Genomic DNA, 25,665 nt, shown 5'->3' with positions numbered 1-25,665 from the left:
TAGTGTTTTTGAAGACGATATCGTCAAAATTGTAACATAACATTAAGAAGTTTGTAAGACATCTGAACTTCTCAAGAGAGAGTTAAAGGCAGGGAAATTAGCCACATTGTGATGCAGATTTCATTAATGATAATGAACTAAGGACATGTCTATATTACAAATATAACTGAGTCTGGGAATTTGGTTACAACATGGTTGTCCCTGACCTTATTACATGGTTAAGGTTTTAACAGCAAATTGCAACTGTGTTGTAACCAGGTCAAGAAATAACCATGTTGTAATGTGATCCTCAACTAGATTGTATCTTAAGTGTAGCTGGGACCTAAAAAAGTGTCTGTTCTCATTAAAAATAAAATAATATCTTTTGTTTCTGTTAGTCAATGCTAACCAAAACAACAAAAATACTCTAATATGCTAGAGTAATTCTAAGAAGCAAAAATGCCAGTTTAACTGACTGTGGGGCACTGCCATCTATCAGATTAGTTGCTGTGAAGCCACAGCAATAACACAACAACAAATAAACTTATGTATATAGCATCTTCTGTCCCAAAGGACAAGTGTTTATAGTTAGAGCCAAATTTTTTAAATGGTTCAGTAGGACCTGGATGTTTAGAACATTAGAAAATGAGACTGTGGATTCATTGCCTAAGCGAGGACTTACAGGTGCAACTTTGGATAGCTATTTTTGAAAAGTTCTGCCTCTATATGTATAGGACTAGGAACCACCTCACCTACAATTGATATGTGGCCACATCTAGCACAAAAATAAGTAACAATTTTACAACATGCAGGAACACCACAGACGAAATTAGGAAGTAAAGAATACTATAACCAACTGATAATACAGGAAGACTCTTAGCCAAACAAACTGGGATTTAACCAGAATGCAAGGGCTAAAACTTCTGTTCTTTTGAAAGGTGCCAAAGAATCTAGGAAGACTGCAGCCTGTTAGACTTTCCCACTTCCAAATGAAAACCCTTCCCCCCTCTCATTTCCTTCCCATGAACACTAGCTCAATACTGACAAAATCAAAGGGTAGAATATCAATCATCTTCTCAACTTTTTGTCGCATTCTGGGAAGGGACAATTCCACAGAAAATCAGACCCTGATCACACCTAATGTTATTTTCCCTGAAGATCACAGTCAGAGATGGTACAGTCACAGGAATGCAAGAAAAAACCATTTTAACACACATGCATTTTAAAACACCCACTCCAAATTGATAAAGCCAAAATAAAAATTTATATTTGTTTCAATAGAGTTCCTCCCAAATCCCAAAACTACTGCTATGGCATCATTACTTGCTCAAGAAAAGCTGCTTACAGTGATGAGGCAGGGGAGTTTTAGAACGAAACAGCACTCCAATTACTATTAATTAGAGGGTTAATTCTCCATCCACAAGAGGGTAACTTGCAATACAATAAAATAATGAAACCATCTGTGCTCCAAGTCACACAGAACTCAAGGAAATTCACTTATTACATTTTCAAAAGAGCATAAAGGTTGAGACCACCTGCTACTGTTTAAAGATTCATTTTGAAAGTCGATGTTTAAACAATGAAATGACCAGTTGCTTTTTTCCCAAAGGCTAGTATTGGAGAATTACTTGAAAATGTCTAGGGTCCAATCTGAGGGAACATATTCCCCAGGGATGCCAAATCCACAAAAGTACTCAGAAAACCTCCAGTGCTGTACAGCCAGAAAGGATATTTGCACAAGCTGAAGTATAGCTGATTGGAAACTTCTTTATAAACAATCTTTTTTTCCCTCCTCAAAAGATGCTGATTTGGTGAAACATTCATTAGGAAAAAATTCTCAGACCCAGGATATAAGTTCTGGTAAAAATGAGAGCCACTGCAGAACAGCAAAGAGCCCAGTGGCTAGAGAAATCAACTACCCTCCTAACCTGCCTGATTCAAATCAGGTATAATTATGACAGGGTGACTGCGGCAGCTGCCTTGGAAGGGGTGGCGGGGGGGGGGGGGGAACAGAAGAAAATGTCTGATGCTGTAGTCACATGATTGCGTTGATGATGGCAGCAATTAGAAATCACCACTGCCCCTGTGTGTGGCAGTGCCCTGGGCACCCAGCAATGTTGTTACACCTCTGCAGATCAGGAGCTTGAATCTGGGTCTCCTGAGTAAGCATCATGGCAGCCAAGCTGTGAGCTATTCTGGGATGGGTGTCTCTCAACTTTTCCTAGTAAAACCATTCCAGTTTGCATTCCTAAATATCCACTGGCACAAGAACTTGACCCTGGGTCTGTCTTTGATTTGGATGAGTGCCCAAATTACCAACCTAATAATGTCAGTCTTTTTTTCTCCAGCCTAGTTAATATTTAAATGCTCATATAAAGTGGCACAGGATTCATACAAAGAAATAGGAAATGACTATATCTCAGTAGTGAGGGAATTCCCATCTATGATGTAGGAGATCCAACTCTAGCACTTTTTCTGCCCAAAATGGAGTAAGGACTTAAACTTGGGTCTTTCACTTCCTTAGTGACTACTCTCCCTCTTCCCTCCCCCCCTCCCTTTCTTGTTTTTTAAAAGGTCATGGTTTTATCTCAATGCTGAACAAGAACAGTTCTGAAACATGGAACTATCTGCAACCCACCCCTACCCAAAGATTTACCCAACAAGTACCAATACACCTAGAAAGTGTCATCCATTGCCAGCTTGTCCTAGTTTTCCCTATAGCTTCCATATCAATTGACTCCTGAAAATGTATATATGATTCTACGTTTGATCACACTTCAATATGTCTCAGAATTTAGAAGAAAGGAATACATTACTTTGTTATTTTACTATATCAATACTGCTAGCTATTGTTTTATTTCTTTAAATTTAACATTTTTAAAACAACTCATATTTCTGAACACCCTAGCAAAAATTAGACATATAATAATATTGATAACAGTATTCAAATGATTACTTTTGGCACACTGCAGATGTTAAAAAAAGCCAAGTAAAAAATTAACAATTTACCTCAGGCACCAGAAAGTAATAAAGAAACAAAGAAGCCAGAGAAGTAATAAAGAAACAAAAAAGCCAGAGAAGTCTTTACTACACAGTTAGCCAGACTGGATATTGTAATTAAACAGGGGAATTGTCATGGTTAGTCTTTATACCAACAGTCTGTAAACTGTCATAACTGTATTCAAAGTTTTACTCCATTTAAAAAATTCTTAACGAAAACTTAATGATTAATCATGTCCATTCTCCGTAATACATACCTTCTCTCTCCCCTGTCTTTTGAGGTATTGCGATAGTACATACTCTACCACTGGTTAGTGTTTGGGTCACTTTTCCAAGGTTGTAAGAGGCTGCAGATCCAATACAGAGATAGAAAAAGAGCATGGCCAGTGGTTTTAATAATGCTGCAGACTACAGTGGACTTTAGGCTACAACAGTGTCCCTACAGAGATGTGACCTTTAAAATTAGGCTCACAAGGAGAAAAGCAAGTCTAGTGCTTCTGCAGTATATCAGGTGAAAGGCACTGAAAAAATAAAATTTGGAAGTGGATACCCCTGGATCCTGCTACAAAAACGATATGCCACTCCCACTGCAATCTACACAATCTTGACCCTGTTTTATACTATCAAAAAATATAGTGTATTTTTAGGAATTCAAGCAAGTGCACTTAATATTCTTTTGTTTGGCATGTGGTGTTGCACTCCCGCCTTGGTTAAGAAGGCAAATTACCAGACACCCCAAAGAATGCAGCAGTCTAGCCAAACCTAGAAATAACCACTCTTAACACCAACAACCTCGCCAGCTACCACTCATTTTCCAACCTCCTTTTCCTTGGCAGAGTCATTACGAAAGCAGTAGCATTCAAATGTTAGCAGCACCTATCCCTTGCCAATGTCCTGGCTCCTTAATACCTAGGCATCAGATCAAACATGACATAGGAATGGGCCTTCTGGCACTGCTGGTTGACCTGCTTGGACAGAAAACAAACCTCTAAACTAATATGCTTATGCCTTTACAACAGTGACTACAAGGTGCTGATAACATATGAGGTTAATAAGACAGAAAAGAATACTAGTCATTCTTGACAGGGAAATCCCAAAGTTATTTCACTGTATTCCTGTTACTTTGCACATCCTTATAACTCTCTATCTTGCAGAGTCCTACTCCTCTCAATACTTTTGTCTCTCCTCTTTTAACTTCTACCTAAGACCACTTGGGAAAATTATGAGATGCCAAAGGTTCAAGTATTAACAAATGGAAAATAATACCCCAACCTAGTCAGAGGAAGGGTTTTGAGTGAGGCAAGACATTGCTTCCATTTTCTGTCCTTTCCTGGCAGCAGATAAAAAGAACAATTATGCCAACCATGGCTCTACAGCAGGAAGAAAGTGTTATGATCAAATTTCAATCAAGCAGTTTCACAGTGAAACCAACCACAGATTTCCCTCCTTGCTTTTTTACTTCCTGGACAGCTGTGATTCCATAGATCAAGTGTCAAAGGGTACCTAATTTTGCCCCAAACTGGGGCAGAAATTGGGTAACCTACAGCACTTGTCTTCCTCCTGCCCTATACTTCTTCTGAATGTGACAACAAGGCTGCTTCCTCTTGCTGCTTCGAAAAGGAAGTTCACCACGGATTGTAAAAAGGCTTAGTGGTGGATTTATTCCTGAATGCTAAAAGAATGCAGATCTGTATCTCCTACAACATGAAAACAAGAGCCAACTCCATTCCCAATTTATTTAATGTCATTTGAAAAAAACAAAAATAGAACATTAAGGGGCAGAACTTACACTGGGTCCTGCACAGACACAGGATCTGGCTCAGGTTCGATCTTGCAAACTTTACCAGATACCATGCTTATATTTGGATTGATTCTGGAACCTTCAAAATGGCTCATTAACATTTTAATAGCGACTAAACTAAAAGGTTATAGTAAGGCCCAACATTTCAGTTTTGGCAAAAGCTTAACTATCTTCTAGGAAAGCAAAATGGAGGATTTGGAAGAACTTTCTAGGCTGTTGCATTTTGAAGTTGTTTTCTTCTTGTTGCCTGTGCATTTTTAAAAGAACTACGTGATATAATTTCCATCATATCACAACTAAAATAAATTTAAAACAAGTCGGCTAATCCACAAATTTGGAGGAAAACTATAATGAGGTTTCTTTAATGTAAAATAACAATATCTTCAGGAAGAAAAATCAGACCAAAAATAGTGTCCCCAAAAGACATGCCATAGAGTTACTCATCTTCATATCTTTAAAAAGTATTTACAACCTGCTTGTAACCATGTAGGTTATATAACAATATGATTTTTCACATTATATGACAAGTCAACGGGGTTTCTCCTCTTTTGCATATTCACAAATACGAAATCTACAATGGGGCATATTGTGACATGCTTGAAGAATATTTTTAATTACAGTGGGTAGTAAATCATTTTATGATTGCAATGTAGATTGTTTCTCCTAATCTTTGAACAGGAAATATCTCTGCAGATTAACAGATCAGCCTTGTCCAATAAACTCTTGGTTAGTTTGATGGTATGATTCACTTATTTATTAGAGAAATAATTAGATGGAGTTAGCCTTAAATTCAGTGCAGATAGAGACACTTTTTAAGTGCTAAAATGGGAGGATATGACACACTTTACTTGCAGAGTTACTCACTCATAACCCACTAAGGAAAAATGGTAATATAAAATAGCCCCTAATATAACTTGTTCATTTTAGCCTGTGAAAAATTACATCAAGTTAAATTCACCAGCAAGTTTTCAGATTTAAAACAAATCAACAAGATATTAGTAGAGCTGTACTAGCTGGTTATATGAATGATTACATGACAAGATACAAATATAAAGAGTGCTTGGTCTAAACAAGGTGGAACATAAAATTTGATTTTGATTCTTTCTTGCTTCTTTATTTTAATGGACCTTTAAAACAATGGAGGAGTTGACAATTTTTATAAAAGTGAATATGTATACATTTAACAAAGTGAGCATAAAGAAAAATTACAGGGCAGAACAACCTTATACTCTTGGTCACAAATGAAAGATAGAAAATTTAATTGTCCTTCGTAAAATAACTGAAGTATGTGGAACCCTTTATCAGAGAAATGCAATTCAGGATGATGCCTACTGTCCTCTGCCTATCCCCCATTTATTAATTTTTAAGTAACAACAGAAAGAAAAAAAATCCAGTGATTTTTTTAAGGAATCCTGATGAAACTGCAATTGAGGCATTTGCTAGTCCAGAAGAGCAAATATAGCCAAAACTTGTCCTGATTATATGTACTTACCAGTGCAAAATAGGTTGCTGACCATTTATGCTGTCTTTAACTATTAACAGTAGTAGCTTTGTTCTCAAACAATGTTAGATTGCACATGTCCTGGAACTCATATTTACCTGGTGGATTCTTGGCAGGATCACTGTGGCTTGGACTTCCTGATTGTCCAGAATCTATAAAGAAATCAAAGAGATGTTTTATTAATTTGTTTTTAAAGTATCTCACAATCCCTAGAAGGCTTTTTTTAAACAAAAAATTAAGTATTAGTTTTAATACTAAAGATAATTTCCCTGCCTTTGTACATAAAGCCATTAATGTCCAAACATACAGGCAACTGCATACATGTCATTTCATACAGTGTGTGAAAACCAATATTAACGGGAGAGCCACTGGATAGTAACCAGGAAGAGAAGAAAAGGAAAACCCCAAACATTATAATAAGGAGCAAATTATTATTTTGGGAGCAAATCAGAATCTCAAAGAAAGGTGATACAAAACTGGACGAGGATGTGTTCTCCAGACACTTGTCAGAGTCTAAACATACCTGCAGAAGTGAGAAAGGTATATCCTCCCATTCTCCCACATTTTCAACATTATAGCAGGTTTTATACATTCTAAAGCAGAAACGACAGAAACTGGACTAACTGGCCCCCTGCAGTGGTCTGGTATGATCATTCCTGTTTTTCCTGTTCCTTCCTTTAAAGCAGCAGTTTTCAAACTGTGGGGTACGAGGTGAGAAGGAACGCTTGGGGGGGGGAAAAGTTTGCAAGGAGCCAGTGCCACTGCAGCTGTGGGGGAGAGGGGGGAACGCAGGGGCAGGGAGCCCTGAGCAGGCTCTGTTGGCAGGCTGCTGCGCCTCCAGGAGGCTGGTGCAGTGGGCGTGCAGCCTAGAGCTACAACAGGGCCAAGGCAGGAGGCACTGGAGCCTCAGTGGGTGAAGCCTGCCCCAACGAGCCAAGCCAAGCAGAGCTGAGCTGTAGCAGCTGCTAGAAAGGGCGCCCTATGCCTGGCTGTGCTGCTCCTCTGGGGTGAGGGGGGTGGGAGTCACGAAAAAAATTGTAACTCAAAGCAGGGCTCAGCTCATAAAGTTTGAAAACCACTGCTTTAAAGCATTAACCATTGGCCACTACCGGAGGCAAAATGCTCCACTGATAACTAATGGGCTGACTTGAATTAGTACAACTCCTGTGCTCCTGTTCTTTGCGTATATGCCTTCGTGTAATAGAATAAATGAAACATACGGCAACTGACAGAAAGAACCCTGCAGAAGTTACATCAAGGGGAGAATCCAATTTGATGTTAATATAGCTTACACTAAACTCTTTTTTCACTCCTACATCAATAAAGTCATATACCTTCCCTAGACATATATATAGACATGGTATCTCGTTAAGAGCACTCTGTATAAAGTCATATACCTTCCCTAGACATATATATAGGCATGGTATCTCTGTTAAGAGCACTCTGTTCCATGGCTCTACAGCAGGAAGAAAGTACTACCAGAAAATATTACTTACAAAATAAAACATGTACAGAAATCTTAAAGATGAGGAAAGTAAAAAACTAAAGACAACAATTTTTGTTCCTTTTTGTTTAATTCAAGTTAAAGCTTTTCTATGATTTTCAGTTGTGCACATGTGGATCTAAAAATCCAGTAGTATCATAATTGGAATAAGAATATATTTACCATTGGATGCAGCACTGCCCAATGGAAGCAGAGACCCAAATGTAAAAGGCGAAAGATTTATGCGATCTGAAGAGAAACCAGAGTATAGCATAAACCAAATGTATATGCCATGGGAACACAGAAATTGCTATACCAGAGCAGATCTTGCCTTTGACATGGTTGAACAACCAACACAAGATCCTTGCGGAAAAAAACATATTTCTGCATCTAAATGTTAAATAATACATAAGAGGCAGCAGAAAGGGGAGGAATTTCTTTATGGAATTTACACTAACAAGCAATCAAACATATTTTGAAACAAGAAGGTTGATGAACCTTAGAATTTCATCACAGCTAATGTAAACATGGGTGCTAACATTTATATTTGGGGGAAGGAGGGTTAAATTTGCTTCTCTGTCAGGGCTGCTACCACCACACACACCCCTGTTCACCATTAGTCTATTTAGTACTCGGGACACTCTCCTCCATGCTCCTGGGGACTGACTCCATCTGCACAGTAACAATACAGGAGATGACAGTCCACTTCAATTTTGTTCTGCCTTTCCAAATAAAATTATTAGTCTGGACAACTAATGGGATAAACACTAAAAAAGATTTGTTTCCTTACTTGCCCACTCCACTCCTCATGTTGGACATCCCTTCTTCCTACTTATCAGATGATATGGGATAGGCATGGGATTTGAAACTAAAACCTTTTGCCCTACCCTATGTTTTAAAAAATGCAGGGCCTTTCTTGGCCACTTTAATTTTTTGGTTAGGCAGCTTCATTATTTCAAATTGAAACACCGTTCTTATTCTAAAAGTAGACTAAAATAGCAACAACAACAACAAAAGTAAAGAAGAGGAGCCTCAGTGAAACATCTTTTTATTCCTCAATCCCCATCACATTTCCTTGTAAACACCACAGGTCTTAATGCATTATGAGTTGCTAATAAATTAGCTTTTTCTCTGCCTCTATATAAGGCCTCATTAACATTTGTTGCTATTTGCTGTCCACTTTGAAAGCATGGTTGGATACATATGACTCTATGCTGGATCTACAATATTTGATAAAGAACTGGCCTTACAGAAGAAAATATAAAGGAAGAGCTCCACAAACTCTGAAGAAGTAAATGTAAAGGTCTAACACATGTGCTGAAGCTCTGAAAGATCCTATACTGCTATACCACATGACTCAATTACCTGAAAAATACCACTAGAATATGTCATTAAAAAGTTCTGGGAGCTGCCTGAAGTTTGTTGCCATGGACAATTGTTATAGTTAGGGCGTGTCTACACATTCAATTAATGCACTTGAATTTTGTTGGCAGAAAATTCAAGCTCATTAAAGTGGTCCCAGGTGCATGTCTACACGTGCACCAGCTTTGGGAACAAACTGCACTTGAGGAACAGCCCAGTCCAGGGCTGCTCCTCCCCTGCTCTGCCCCCATGGTGTCAGCTCCAGGCTCCCCCAGGTGTCGGCCCCAATCTGCATGAGGTGGGAGGGGAGGAAGCTGTCCCAGCTGGGTGGGTGCTCCCTGCCAGCCACAGGAAGATCAGAGCTGGCGCTGAGTCCCCAGGAGCAGGGGGATCTGTCTCAGCTCAGCAGCAGATCCTTGCAATCCAAGACAGCTTGAGAGAGCTAAGGCAGCTCTCCCCTGCCCCATACAGATCAGGGCTGGCCCCAAACTGCATAGGGTGGACAGAGAACTACCCGCTGAACCGAGACATCTCTCCCTGCCCCCAGGGCGAGCCCTAATTTCCCCCTGATCTCTCCTCTCACACTCCCGAGCTAGGACAGCTTCCCCCCATCCTACTGTGGACCCCCGTTGCCTAGGCTAACCGGGAGCAATTTGCTCCCAGTCAGCATCTACACGTGCATTTTGGCACATTGGTTTAAAGTGCAATCAGTTTAAAGTACCATTGGTTTAAAGCATCTGTATCTGTGGATACTAGCAAAAGGCACTTTAAATTAATCTACTGAACAGCACTTGCTGCACATATATAGACGGTGATGCTTAACTGTGCATTACATTATTCTAATGTGCAATAAAGTGTCTAATGTAGACACATCCTTATAGCACTAAACACACCCTTGTAACACTACAAAAAGTGAGTTTACCACCATGCAAACTGTCTGTAGCACTACCAAGATGGCAAAAGCTCTACAAAACAGTACCTCTTTCAAAGAGAAACTTCTCTGTTTTGTAATATTATGCATAATCCCTGTAAAAGTACTGTAAATTCAAGTGTCAACTTGACTCCAAGATGAACATGAGCCATCAGTGTAATAAGGCCATCAATAAGGCCAATCGTACCTTGTCGTGCATTAGCAGGTGTATGACTAATAGAACAAAAGGAGGTGATGCTCCCCCTCTATGCGGCACTGGTCAGGCTGCAGTTGGAGTACTGTGTCCAGTTTTAGGCACCACACTTCAAGAGGGATGTGGGAAATCTCGAGAGGGTCCAGAGGAGGGCCACTCGCATGATTAGTGGCCTTCGTGATAGACCCTAAGGGGAGAGGTTGAGAGAACTGAATCTCTTCAGTCTTCACAAGAGACGGCTGAGGGGAGATCTTGTGGCCGCCTATAAATTTATTAGGGGAGGTTAACGGGGAATAGGGGAAGCACTGTTTACTAGGGCACCCCAGGGAGTGACTAGGAATAACGGGTGTAAACTAGTTGAGAGGGGATTTAGGTTAGATATTAGGAAGACATTTTTCACAGTAAGGGTGGCCAGGATCTGGAATGGGCTTCCAAGAGAGGTGGTGTTATCACCTAGCTTGGAGGTCTTCAAGAGGAGGCTAGATAGTCATCTGGTTGGGGTCATCTGACCTCGGTCCTCTTTCCTGCCAGGGGCAGGGGGCCAGACACGATGATCCATTGTGGTCCCTTCCGACTCTACAATCTATGAATCTATGAAAGTGGATGTCCATTAAAATCTTCCTTATGTTACAAAAAATAAAATGAAATTCCAGATAACCAATAAAAAAGGAAATGGTTCCCCTACACTATAAAATCTGTATACAAATCTCTGTTAGCTTCTTGACACAGGATACTTCTGCATTCTTCAGTCCCCAATGGAATAGAGGGTATGGCCTCAAAATTCTGTAGGTACACGTTTTGCTGACCAGCCAATCCCTTAACGTTTAGTAGCTTGGGACCCCTGAAGCTGTTTTGATCAAAGCTGCTCCTAGAACCTCTTCTAACTCTCCTAAAAAAAACTCCTGGGTACAATGAACACCATACATGCCCCACATTTAGCCCTGTCACCAGGCAGCTCTCCTTGATTTAAGATTGATGAACAGTCCTCTGCAAGGTCCCTGAGGAACAACTAAGTACAGAAGTGGTGTGATATCAGTGAGGGAATCAGCAGCTTTTTCAAAAGTTTATATTTTTCCATGTCTCACCAATGGAAAAAGCTCACATGAAAAAAGTATTAATGTTCAGCATTAATGTGCTAGTTCTCCATATATACATAGAACTAGTTCTATGCATGTTATCTGTTGATAAGACAACTTTTACAGTCTTTAATTAAGCTGAAACATAGGGTTCTTTAACATCTTGATTGAATGATAAAAAGAGTGTTTAGGCAAGGAGAAATTAGACTGTTCAGTAATGTCACTGAAGAGAAATTAGTTTCCTGAATAATCCAATAACATGATACACAGTATTGTTCTTTATAAGTAACAAAAAAAGCCATTATAACTGATTAATAATTATTGCAGGTTCCTTTTGTCTGCCGTATTCCTGGCTGTAGTTTTAAGTGTTTGGAAGGCTTCCTGAACTGCCTAAAATATTTTTGAAGTAGGACTTTAAATGACAGTGTAGTTCTTCCTTTGTCTTACACTCACCCATTCCATAAGACACTTTAGATTCATTTTGCAAAATATACATAAAATTATTCAATGTAGTGCTACAACTCTTTCCTTAAGAGCCGGATCATGAACTTCTTGTTCCCACAAGTGAAAGCGAATATATATACTGTCCACTATCTAGCTTTTAGTCAAATGTTGTTTTAATATCTATTCTCAATCTCTGAAAAAAATGCTCTATGATCATTTAAATTAAGATTAACACAGAGGATTAATGGTTTTACACAGTAATGGTGGAGGGTAAAAGCACTGCAGATGTGTGGCTAAATGAGGTGTTAATTGGGTGGCAGATGACCATAAATATAAAGCACATACGGTGCAGGTAGGGGTTCACAGAGATTTTACACTGAAACACTGCTTCACTTTGAGCCCTACCTGAAAATAACCTTCAAAATCTCCTGCTGTTCCCATTCACTAACTCATACACAGAAAGAGGCAAAAGTTCTTTTCAGTTCTTGCAGTGCTGTTTGCCTTTACACCTACTCTGTCACAGTTCTGCTAATATGGACATTTTCAGTCTACACACTTTTTATTAAATAAATATTTCTAAAGTGCCAATAGCATAACATTATAAAGGAGTGTCCCCAATCCGAGGGTAAAGGTGGTTAACTAAAAAAAAAGTGTATGACTTTTTTGTTAGTGATTCTTTATTCTTTTACAGTGTTTTGACCATTAGATTCTATAAAGGCCAAATTTACTCATATATAAGACAACCCTTATTATAATATGACGCTCCCAATAATTAGATTTTATATATGGAAAATTATAAATTTGTCCAAGTATAGACTCTAATTATTGGAGATCTGTCCCCCTGCTATTGCTATAGCAGGGAACATACATCTAGGGAGGTCAGGTAGCCACTTTGCTCTCTGCTTCTCTTGCTCTCTTGCTCTCTGCATTTGCCCCCAGCAGCTACTTCCATTGCTTATTGTCAGACCTTGCTCTATCTGAGCACATGGAACTGGAGCAAATCTGAAAAAACTGATTTTGAAAAAAACAGCTGTAGTCATTGGCATGTAGTACCCATAGACTTAGTTCATCCAGATTGATACATTTTACCTTTTCTGAAACAGCTGCAACTTTTAGTACAGGTACTCTATAAACAGTCTTTTAAGTAAACCTTTGGGACCTACTTATATATAGTACAAACTTTTTTCTTTTTTATATAATACAAACTTTTTTTTGAAAAATATTCATTTCTATATATAAAATATAGTTATATATATATAACATATATAGGGAGAGAGAATATAAATATAAATATATATATATATATAATCTCTCTATATATAGATATATGTATATCTATATATCTATATAGAGATATAAAACTGTAGCTCTAACAACCTGTCATGTGACCATTGTGGTTCACTTGACAGACCAAAAAACCCACTTTAACAGTTAAACTATTTTAGTCCTGTTACAAAGTTCACACCGTGCTCCCTTGTACCTGCACACCCCCACACCCATCACCATTCCAGTGTTTGACTCATCGTCATATTTGTCGTCATCGCTGCCCTCATCACTGTTGTCTTTGCAGGGTTTGCCCCTGAAAAGTCTATGCCAGTCCCCTCTTTTCCATATGATATCTGCCATCTTTTTCCTGTCATGCTCTTTTGTCTTTCTGTAGTACCAGTAGATTTCACTCAGCCCCATTTTAATACAGTCTTTGATTGTGGGGTCTGAGTGCCTGCTTTTGAGTAGGTTCACAACCCTCCATAGGGCATACCGGAAGCAGGAGATGAACTTGAAGTGGACTGTTGGGGCCCCTTGCTGTTTGGTCAAGTGCCTGTAGAGGGCCGCTTCACTGGTCAAGATTCTGAAACCTGTCACCACCAACAGGAGTGGGCATATGGGCAGTCTGATGTATGCACAGTCCCAGAACTGGGTGTTCTCGTCATGAGTCCTGGGAACCTCCAAAAAGTATATGCAGATGAAACATAAGACAGCTTCACCTCATGGAGGTAGGCTATACTAATCATATGTGCCAGGCTGAGAAGAGGGTGATAGAGGGCTTCTGGGTGAACTCTCTCCTCTCTAGGGCCATATTTGGTGATGCTTGTCAGACATTTAAGGATGGTAAAAAACAAGAATAATTTGAAATGGGAAACAAAGGCACAGCTCAGCTGTGAGAGTGAAGAGGAAGTCAAAATGTTTGCAATGTAGTGGCTCCCCGCGACTTGAAAAAGTCAGTGCTGATAAGGACTACACTCAATGGGCACTACCATGTATCTTACTCAGATGGGTTCCATTAACCTATTTTTTTAGTAGGCTCCTATCCACATACTTGCCCAATATGGGCCATGTACTTTATAGTTATGCTCAGTGTTGGCTGCATTTAATCACCTTCATAGGTGGTTTCTATTACTGAGCACATGCTGCATTTAGCAGCAGTTCAAAGATGCATAATATATGTGATGCAGTTTTCTTCTATGTGAATAGAAGATGAAGGACTTTTTTCCCCATGCTGAGTGGGGGGGGGGAGGGGGGGAGAGCCTCATTTTGTATTTGAGTATAAATAGTATGTTTGTTCCTGTGATTTCTCATAAATGGCAAGTGCTTCAAGAATTTCATACTCTGAATTTGGAGCTCAGGCTGTGTAACCCTTCATGTAACATACATGGAGCTGGAGTATCCAGTGCCTTTCACCTAGACTGTGATGGTCTTTGGATCAAGTTCTTACACCTGTGCTGAGTGTAAAATGCTGATCTCCACTGACAAATGTCTTACCACAGTATAAGGGAACCATGTGCATGATATGATTCCTGTTCTCCAACTGAATAATTTATCTTAGAAACAGTGCTTGAAAAAACTCCATGGAGTACTGGTTTTCTAAAAGAGCATGTGAGAAGCACATAAGGGAAAGCCCAGAAACTAAGCAGGCACTGTACATTTTAAAACAGATTAAATCTTTGCTTGTCCTCATTTGAACAAGAGCATTGTATTTGGCAAACTACATGAACCCTAGATTACAAAATTGGTACTGATGGAGAAAGATATAAATTAGAATTACTGCTTGTGTAACTGATTTTACGTTCAATTTTCTCACCAAATAATTTTATGCATAAGAAGAGCAAACAATTCCAAGCAAACACATGCATTCATGAACAAATACCCTTTTGTGTTTGTATGAATCCACACAAAAAAGCTCTTCTATGTGAATTTTACAGATGTGATTTTGCAATGTTTTCATTCCAGTTGCTTCTTAATAATGGAAACAGTTTTAGGGAGGGAGTTCACCCCTCTTAAAGTTCAGTATCACAGCACTACCCCTTGGAATGATTCTCCTCCACTGATGTCAAAGTTAATTATACTATCATTATTGTTACTTCTTGGCTCAACTACGCTTACAGTGTTTCCTGTGAGCAACTCCTGTGTCCTCCTCAGAAATACATGAAGTGTATTATTTGCTTTTCTCCAGAATAAATTGGTTCAAAAGGCAATGGTTGATGGAATCATTGCCTTAACAGCTGAGCCACACATTTTGTTTCTGGATAGCTCTGGTCACTCTTTAATCCTGTTCCAGTAGAATTTGTATCATCCCTAATATTTCTCAATCTTTGTTATATTCACTATCACTGTTCTTATATGGATGCCAGGAATATATTTAAATTCTTAAGAGTCAGGACTTTAGCCATAAGATTCTATTTCAAGACAATATTCATCTGGGAATTATCTTTCAATTGAAAATAGGAAACATGAGAGTCAAAGTTGGGTTGATGCGGTGCACACCAATATGTTTCCCCATGGAACTTCAGCCCTGAAATGTGAGAATAATGTTCCCACATACTCTGATCTGATGGTGAAATGTGATGATTAGAGCACAGCTCATTCTTGGCTTGGCAATTCTTGGTAAATGCCAAGTAAGTGAACCTGGCTCTGTGGGGCCTGAAGGCAATGAGCAGAATATTCATAAGCACCCCTCCTCCCTACCATAGAAAAGAAGTGTTTTCAGACATCATCATTCCCCGATTCATGAGGCAGGAAAAAACCTGCTAGAGAAACAACTAGTAAACAGAAAGATGCCCTCCCTTTCCCAACGCTAAGGAGGAAAAAATGAAACAGGACCAAAGCAGCAGGAAAAGCAAAACACCCATAAAGCCAAAAGATGAGGTTCACATCCTGCATTGCACTGGTTTGGGGGCTGGAAAAGGTCGAGGCCAAAAGACAAGAGAAAAGAAATGCACAGCTTTCTCACAACAAGACAGCGGGAAGAAATGCAGCTCAGATAAAATATCACTTTTCCACCCCAGTTTCCTGCCTTGATGGAATACATGAGCATTACTTCCCCACTGCTATAGTCTCACTTCCCTCAATTGAATAGTTTATTGGAATCAGGAATAAGAAATTACTGATTATTCTTGTTCTACCTGGTTTAAAAAAGGACAGTTATGTCCAATGCCACACTGTCCAATGTACTCATTTTTATTCTAAGTCTTTTGCACTGGTGTGTAGTTCTTAGTGCTTGAGGAAAAACACATTTGATACAGCAATTTAAGAAAAACATGTTTAAAACTATACATTTTATCTTTACATCCTGTAACTGAAAGCATCATATGTGACTCATTTCAAGGAAAAAGAAAACATTCTCTCTTTCTCCCTCAGGCAGAGGAGTTACATTTCAGCCAAGATTTGAAACTTTTTCAAACTTAGTCCCTCATCTTGCAAATACTTAAGGACACCCTTAACTTTACATCTGTGCATAAACTCATTGTAGTTAAAACACACAGAATTAAGTACATGCATAAACATTTGCAGGACAAAGACCTTAAATTTGGAGTTGCCATAGGAGGTCCCTGCTTCATTTGTAGATGGTACATGAAGAGTCAGATATAAATTAAAAGAATAATAAAATAACAAGAGGACGGTAACCGGCAGCCCAAATAAAGAAATGACAAACCTCTAGACAGGACTGAATTTGCTCTGTATGTCATGAATGCCTAGAGGTGTCATGAATGCCTTGTCTACCTTCAATGACTACACCATACAACTTAATAAAATAATACAAAATACCCATTGTTATTTAGCCAAAGTAAATCATTAGTGCTCCAGGCCCACAGTAGTAACTACACAAGATACTACATGGGCAGTGGACTAATTCTACTGCGCATTAGCACATCACAGCAAAAGACATGTTATCACGCTAATGTGCACTAGAATTAGTTTATTGCGCATTAGCATCACTAAAAAGGCGTGTGTCAATGCTACTGCACAGTAGTGCCAGTTACTGCGCATTCAGTTAGTACCTGTTATTACAGGCACTAAACTTAATGCGTAGAACCATGGAACCATGTGTAGACATGCCCTGTATTAGTACAAACAATGCTGTTCTCTCCACAATGCCCCTTGACACTGTCGCTGAGTAAGTGTGCCTATATCTATTCTAGGCCCAACTTCCTAGGCTTTCCCTAGAGCAGATGCCTGATGTCTATTTGCACCTGCTCAGTTTCTTTGTCTTTCAAATGTCTCTGCCTTGCACTAACATTCACGCATGCATTGAGAGGAACAGGCAACATAACTTGCTCAACTCTCTCAAATGCAACGGCTATGACAGAGTATGAACAGTTTCCACCATCAGATCAACAAGGTCTTACTCTTTTTATTTATGTACTGATCATTTTTATGATGAATGGAGAGTGTGTCTCTCAAACATATTCAGCAGCTTTTAAATAACATTCCACTGTTTGCTTTTCAAGTACATTGCAGGTGAATTGAATAGGTAGATTTGATATCATGCAAGAACCACTTTGACTCTATTAAAGCCTCAGTCTACTAGTAGGGAGTAACCCGACAGCTGACTGAGCCAGTACAACAGCATATATTTTGAGTCAGGACAAGTACTTACATATCCCCAGTTACCATCCTTTGGTGTTACAGTGCCACTACAAACTCTAATGCATTAGTACAACTGGCATTTCAAGTGTAACTGCTTATCTTTCTGTAAAAGATGTGCCTGCTCCGAACACTCTGATGGCAGGAATGAACAGAGGGAGGGCTTATGAACAGAGGAAATGCGGGGGGAGGGGTTGGTGAAGCAAAGGGAGAGGGAACAAAGCAGGCAAAAAAAAAAAAAGCATAGGAAAAAAGCAAACACACCAAGAAAACAATGAAAGCAAAAAACCCTACTTGTGGTTAAATAAAAAAAAAATGCTAATTCCAACTACAGCTTATATTTAAAGACTACTGTTAATGATTCCTTTCCGAATTTTGCTGCATCCTAACCTTCTAGTAGGTGTTGTATTTGACTCAGAGGCCCCCACTACGTGTTACAGGTATTGCACAATTAACTGGTTAATTGCACAGTTTCCTAGACACCAGCTACATGTGCAAAGTAGCTATAACGCAATAAAAAGCTCCAACCAGCTATAACATTAAACCTCGAAAATGTGTACTCATTTTATAGCTGGTTGGTATTGAGCTTTAATTTGCACATGTAGCAGGTTCTCCCTTGTGGCTGGAAGCCTCCCAGGGTGTGTGGGGTGTCCCTATAGCTGGGAGACCCTCAACTGGGGTGTTCTGGGGCTCCCAGCTGCAGCAGCTTAGTGATGCGGGGGGGGGGCCTGCAATCAGGCTACCCCTGCACCAGCAGTAAGGCATGATGGGATCTAATGTGCAATCCCACATTCGCACGCTAGATCCCATGACACCTTTAGCTCCATGAGAAACCAATTGATGGGTTTAACAAATTCTCAGTGATTTCTAGCAACTTATATTTTCATAACCAAAACATGTTATTACATAAATTATTAGTTCTATATGTGAAGACTTTAAATCATTGTACAGCTTTCATTTTAAGTGCACTGCCCTCACCAGTTCAGACAATGGGAGTGTTTGCTTACTGGTTATACAGTTTGGACTACATTTTATTTCCATTCTATTAAATATTTATTAAAATTACACCACAAACATCACCGAAAACTGTATAAATACTTCCCTTGTCTTGCATAAGAATGTAAATCTGTGGGAAAGGCTTTGTTTTCTCATTTTTTATATGCCACGTATTACCTGGAACTGCTCTCATTGCAAAATGTTAACAGACTAAATATTATGAAATACTGATTTTGCTTTTTATTGGGTACGTCTAAATGCCTGCTGTATGCAATACAATTTATACCATGAGAGAGGAGTTGCACTTAGCAAAAGCAAGGTGACCGGCTTGTCTAAAAGAGGTGTCAGCATGTAACTCAGTGAAATTTCATCGTACTTCAATGAAGACTCCCTTTTCCACTGCCTTATTGCCTTCTTTTTTAAGGGACTCCTTCTGATAAGTTTACTCCATAAGTCATCCTTTTGAGTTCATTGGGGTTGCCACGGAATTAAATACTTCCAAAAAAAGTAAATGTATCAGGATCTGATCCTAAATGTTTAAAGTAAATGTAGTGCCCACATGAACACCGCTAAATTTAATAGCCTGAAAAATCAAGTCAGGCATTTAGCCACAGCATTTGTGGTGGCTGATGATGATTCTGCATACAACACTATGTCACAGAGCTTCACTGTGTTCTGAAAGGACCATCTCTAGGCTACAGAAAGTAATTCTGCTTTCAAGTCCATTGTATTCTAAAATCATCTTAACAAGGATTCAAACTAATGTCAGTGTTGGTCAGTCTGTGGAAATTCTTATACAGTTACCAAACTCATGTGTGTATATTGAACACCACACCCATGAAGTAAGATGGTACATTGTTAAAGAACCTGGGTGTTCAATATCTGAAAGGTCAAACCAGCCACCTGGAAAATCAAACAGCTGCCACCGAATGAAATCTCCATTCTGCCATCTACAATCTACTGCTTGTTTACCTACTTTAAGACCCTACTTAAGGAAACTGCGTGAAGAAAAATGGGCTTGAGTGTCACACTAAGTACTCTTATTGCAGTGATTGGAGGTAGCTGAGAGAAGATGTGCTTGGACATTCACAAAAGGCAGACTTAATTAGCAAGAACACACTGTTTCAGGGGCCAGTAGGGTACTATAACCGGTGTGCTATACATCTAACCTTAAAATGATTTATTAATGTTCTAATGTGTGCCTTAAAAAGGAAGCCAGGAGCAATCACAAGTAAAAAAAAAAAAAGAAAAAGAAAAAATGGAAAACAGGTTTTCCCAATCCCCAAAATCATAGATATTACCTCTATAGGTACATCTTTAATGAGGCCATCCACAGGAAAACTACTGATCTAGTTTTGGGGTGCTTTAAATTTGGGAGGTTCAGCTGGGGATAGAGGTTAGAGCCCAGGTTTTGTTTTCAGTTGGGTTGAAACCTAATTTTTTAGTTAAGACACAGGCAAAATGAATTGTATATTGATACCCCTCCAATGCTCATCTCATGGTTCCCAGAAAAAGGAATGGACTATCTCCTGCAATCAACACAACTGTAAGAATCCTAAAGCACCGCACAGACCCCGAGACAGTGATGAGAGTGCAGAAACACTGAGAATCCAGTAACATGGAATTCTGTTGCTGAAATGTTTATTCATGGGCTGGGCTAATTCAGGTGTTCAGTCCCTGGTCCCAATCACCTGGGATAACTGTGAAGTACAGACATAACACACAATGCTTAGAAATGCAAAGGTCATGACATACTCCTAGGTTCATCTCCTATTTTAGCAGCAGCTCAACCTTCTGCTGCCAAGTCACCCAATTGGTCATTGTTATGATTGTTAACTTTTCTACAGAGTGTTTTAATTAGGTAAATAAAAAGTGGTAATTAAATCAACATTACGTAATGTGTTTTTGATTTGTAATCTCATTTAAATTAATTAACTGACTCAGACCTTGTTTCGTTTTTAAACTGCTCTAGTTGAGAAGTGGAGCACTGGGAGTAAATCCAGTTTTCCTTTAGATGAAAGAAATTCTAGGAACTAGAAACACTTATTAAAACCAAAATAGCAATAAGCAAACTTAACTTTTCAGCTTTGTGTTCCATGCACTGATTTACATTTTTAATTTAAATTCCCTCATTTGTTTATGTAAGATAAATTACAACACTTATTATTCAAAATATTTCTTATACAATTTATAAGGACCATATGTTACTCTTTTTGAAAACAGAGCAACTTTCTCCAGATATGTTACAAGATATATTTTTGCATGGGATACATTTAGAAAAAAATGTTAAAAGATTTATATGTTTTTTCATGGCCTGAAACAAATGCTTACTATATCGCATAATACTGGTGAGCTCTTTGACGTGTACTTTAAGAAGAGATTTACATAGGTATTTTACCATACGTGGATAAATGTGAAAGAATGAAGTTTCCTTCCAAAACTTGCTAGATTCAGTAGAAAGAGATGAGATATTAACGCTTAATCTTACCCATCTGTGGATTTCTGCTACACTCTGTAACATGCTCTTGGAAACTAAGAAATCTTTTATATTCAGGTATGTAGCATAAAGGGAGTGTTCATTATAGATTCTTCAGAAAATGAAAGGCAGGAGAAAGGCAGTGAAAAACCTCTCTCAGAAAGCTGCTTCAGGTCCCTGAGTAAAGCAACAAATCTATTTGAGCCAAAAGTGCATATACCCTTGATGAACTAACACACCGTCTTCCCCCAACCATTATGTTGCTAATTTTTGTGTAATATTTCAAATGAAAGGCTTGAGGTGAAATCCTAGTACCAGACAAGTCGATGCCATTGACTTTTACAGGGCCAACAGTTCAATCACTGGATGATATTTTTGGCCCTTAGAGCAGTGATAAGTCCACAAAGATCAAATATTTTCTACTACTCAAGACAATATTTTAGGCTATGAATGACAGTGATGTAACTGAGAAAAACATATTTGTGCATTATGCGTCTGAACCAAAATCTGTGGAAAACAGTCAGAAAATTTCTAGTTGCTTCAATGGGCCCCTGTGTTGAAAATGTTATTCTTCTAGACATAGATCCCTTAAAGCAGCAGGTATGCCACGACACAACATATTCACTGAAGACACTAGCAGCAATTCAACTAAAATGTTAGTTTCTTAAAGAGCCACAGAAACTCCAAGCTTACTCTGGAGTCTTCAGTGAACACTTCAGCAAGGGATGATTTTCAAAGATTAATGTGAGGTTATCACTTTGCCACTCGGTGCAAACATGTTTAGGAGTACAAAACCTAATGAATATTTTTAAAACTCCTTTAATAAAGTTTTGTTTTTACCATACATAATGCTGTGTACATTTAAGTTTAAGGGGCTGTGGCAACCATGACATACATTTTCAGCTCAGCTTTAAATGTTATTCCTGTTTTATTCTGAAACAACTTTTGGCCACCACTACAAGAAGGCTCATGAAATCACTGTGCAGTTTCAAATTTCTTACTGCACATGTATAACAAAATAGTTTACATCCTGTGAACTTTCAGAATGCTGCCAAGTAGAATAGGTACAACTTTTAGTCAAAATATTTGCTTAGTTCATTAGTAATCCATCTATTGACCTAAACCATGACATGATTGCTGGTACATTTCACAATTTAACATATTTTTATCTAATGCTATTTTTGACAAAAATGTTTTAATTGGCTTCAGATATATAATACAATAGAGTATGTATAGATCATTCTTGTGTGGAATGATCTATGAATTACACACACCATATTTTATACATAATGGATTACACTTCTCTCTGTGCTGTGTTGGCATCTGGTGATGACACAGAGGGCATAGAGCCCATGACATTGGAGAGTCTATCCAGGGGGAAGCCCGCTCAGACTGCTTTTGTAACACAACTGCATTTTCTTAGAAGTTACAAGTTACCACACAGACATCTTTATTAAAGGAAAATGTATTCTAGCTTTCCAAGCTAAAAAAGTTTCAGAATGGTATATGGAAGTGTGTGTGTGCGTGGGTGTGTACATACACACACAAACAGAATGTCTGTAGTTCAAGCATTTCAAAGGAAACACTGTGACCCTTATGCATTAAACTGGCCTGAGACTGCTGCAAAAATCAACGCAGGCTTCTCACAAACTAATCTCTTCATGACTAGCCCACCATTCCTATTAAGAATCTAACACAGGGTTTTTACCTTGTTAGGCAAGACTCACCTTGTGCCCCAGGAAAGACACTAACTGTGGGGCTCCAGGCTCCAACTATGACCTGGGGCATGCAGCTCCAGCATGGGGCACATGCTGTCAGCAAGAGCAGCAGCTTCAACACAGCTGCAACAGGGGCTGGCAGCTGAGGGGCTGGGGCCACAGCAGTGGCAGCAGCTGGAGAGCAACCAGACCCATATAAGCCCTTTCTCAACCTGGTGCCACCAATGGCCACATCTACTGGAGCCCAAGGGCCCCAGATTCTGCAGCAGGCCACATCCTTAACTATGCTTGACCTCTGCTAGCCTAACAATAGACTATAAGACTGGACTGCGCAGCTCCACAGGTCAGATCTGGCAGGCAGCCTGCACATTTGACATCCCTTCTCTAGCAGATGCTACGAAGGAACTTCCAGAGCCCTTGAAGATGCCAAAATCATCTGGTACCTCTCAAAGAACCTTGAGCTATGATATGAACCAGAAAAAAAGGCTGGTCCCTATTACAATGTATAGGTATATGGAGACAATTTGATCAAATATTTATCCCTTAGGTTGTGTAGGTAAAGAGGAGCATTGTTCAGGAAAGTAAAAGAAGAAAATCTTTGTTGGAGAGGGAGTTTGCCTGTCTTCTGTTATCCAACCTTTAAAACAAGATTCATCAAGTATATACTGATTGAAGATTAGGTTTATATATAATGTACTTGGATATCAACGGATGGACTAGCCTTTCCATGGTGGGGAGTCATTTTCGATTAGGCATATCTTTTCAGCCTTTTACCTTTCAAAGGTGAAATCTGTCTTGTTTGTTCTCAGTTTTAAAATTTTTGTTTTGTTGTTTTTTGACAAATTCTAAGCTAAAACTATTGAGTTATTTTCAAGAGCAAAGGGAGTGAAAAATTAAACTTCTCATAACAAAAATAGCAAAATCTCTTTTGTTCTCATGTACCTCTCTTTATCTATATTATCATATGTATACACACACATTTGTATTACATATATAAAAATATAAATAGGTAATTACAAGTTTAAAGGAGCCAAACTTTTGTTCTGTTAATCTCCACAGAATAAGCATATAATGAGTAGAGAAAGAGAAATTCCTTACATTTTCCTTTCTCACTTGCCATAAATCTGACCTAACAGTGGCCAGTTTAGCCCTCACCTGTATTCAAAACATCAGTTCCAGCTCTGCTTGGAACATATTTATATTCACAAGCTCCAAGTCATTTACCAACATTTAATATGTTCTAATTAAACCACTACATACAATATCTATTCTCATTAAAAGCACTGACAAAAATTCAGTCACCACTAACTGATTTCTGTCTACTTTGGTATTTTACACCAAGTAATAGTGAGGACAATGTCACTGTCATACATTACTTAGCTGTCATACATTACTTGGGCACCTAGTTCTAAGTCTTTGGCCTGGTAGCTATGGATCAAACTCTTGCTAACACTTAGAATCATAGAAAGAAGGACTGGAAGGGACCTGTAGGATCATCAAGTCCAGTCCCCTGCCATGGGCAGGAGGTAATCGGGCTCAAATGAGCTCAACAAGGTATTTGTCCAGCCTCCTCTTAAAGACCTCCTCTTAATGTATTCAGAAAGTTATACAATTACTAAACAGACACTGTTCTGTGGTACTTGCTCCAACAGGACAATGTCTTCCCTGCAGGACAGAGTAACAAATGCAATATTGTTTCATTTCTGACTTAAAGTACCTGGATTTTTTCACATAACTGAAACCAACACAATAGGACTTTAAATATTGTGTGACACACTACAAATTTACTCCTGAAAATCACTTGTTTTCATCTTTACCCTCTGAAAAAGGATCTTGATGAATCCTTCTAATCTAATGTGGCTGTAGCTAGAGCGAGTCATTAAAGCTGTAAAAACATGCACATGCCCCTTGAAACTACTATAACATCTCAAATTTCAGGGTGGGAGATCCAAGCCATGGATTGTGGACCTAAGGTGAATACGACTGGACATGTCTTATTCTATTAGCACATCTTTCATGACTGTGAGAAGGACATACACAGTTCAAAGCCTTACTTTATTTATTAAATAACTTTCTGCTGTTTAAAGATACAGTACAAGGTTTACCCCAAACATTCCTTTCCATTTTTATGAGTTCCTTTATAGATGTGTCTGTTTATACTGAAATTACAAATGTATATAACATAAAGGTTATCTTAAATACACACAGACAGGTCTAAGGCTTTATGAGGGATTAATTCTAATGGGAGTTAAGCATGTAAATAACTTGCGTGTTGCTAGAAGAATAGATGCCTGGAAAATAGAATTAACACGAACAGCCTTTTTACTGGGAGGCTTGATTACAGACAATTTTCAGATTGCTCCTAAGGGCTTAACAGAGTAAAATATTATTGCTATGGTCTATGCCTATTTTCAACATGTAACAAAACCTACAATTTTTCCTGCATTCAGAGGCCAATTGCTCTTCTGCTTGCCTGATTTATTATCCAAATATGTGTAGCCCTGCATATATCTAGTATGCATGCAGACAATGTTGACTGCACATTTTTTTCTAAGCAAGTTAATTCAGCTGTACCATCACTACACAGAAGTCAAGCTGTACATACTATATTGTTGTAAAGCATTTTATGATATAGCTGTATGATATAACATTTTATGATAATATTGCTTCAACTCAAGACTTTTTAGTTTCCGCTCTTTCTCTTCCCTCCCCCACCGCCCCCCCCCACACCTCTACAGATTTCTTTTAAAAAACTCTCATTCTTAAAGCAAGATTAGAGCTGCTGCTGAATACTTAACTATGGGCAATGTAATGCATAGCATCTGAGGAAGTGAGCTGCTGCT

The 25,665-nt window shown here is 38.8% G+C and overlaps 1 protein-coding gene across 9 annotated transcripts in view; it reads right to left on the bottom strand.

The window, feature by feature from the left end:
- Positions 1 to 25,665, bottom strand: part of NFIB (nuclear factor I B) — a 248,196-nt gene that overhangs the window by 92,672 nt on the left and 129,859 nt on the right. For all 9 annotated transcript variants that reach the window (XM_014611097.3, XM_006261055.4, XM_019483837.2 and 6 more), the window contains one exon: positions 6,380 to 6,433. In XM_014611097.3, coding sequence (XP_014466583.1) covers positions 6,380 to 6,433 — 54 coding nt within the window. The remainder of the gene's footprint in view (positions 1 to 6,379; positions 6,434 to 25,665) is intronic.

The sequence above is a fragment of the Alligator mississippiensis genome, chromosome 3 (genome assembly GCF_030867095.1).
Source record: "Alligator mississippiensis isolate rAllMis1 chromosome 3, rAllMis1, whole genome shotgun sequence".
Lineage (NCBI taxonomy): Eukaryota > Metazoa > Chordata > Crocodylia > Alligatoridae > Alligator > Alligator mississippiensis.
The sequence above is the reverse complement of the archived record's forward strand: the minus strand, read 5'-3'. Positions and strand labels throughout refer to the sequence as shown.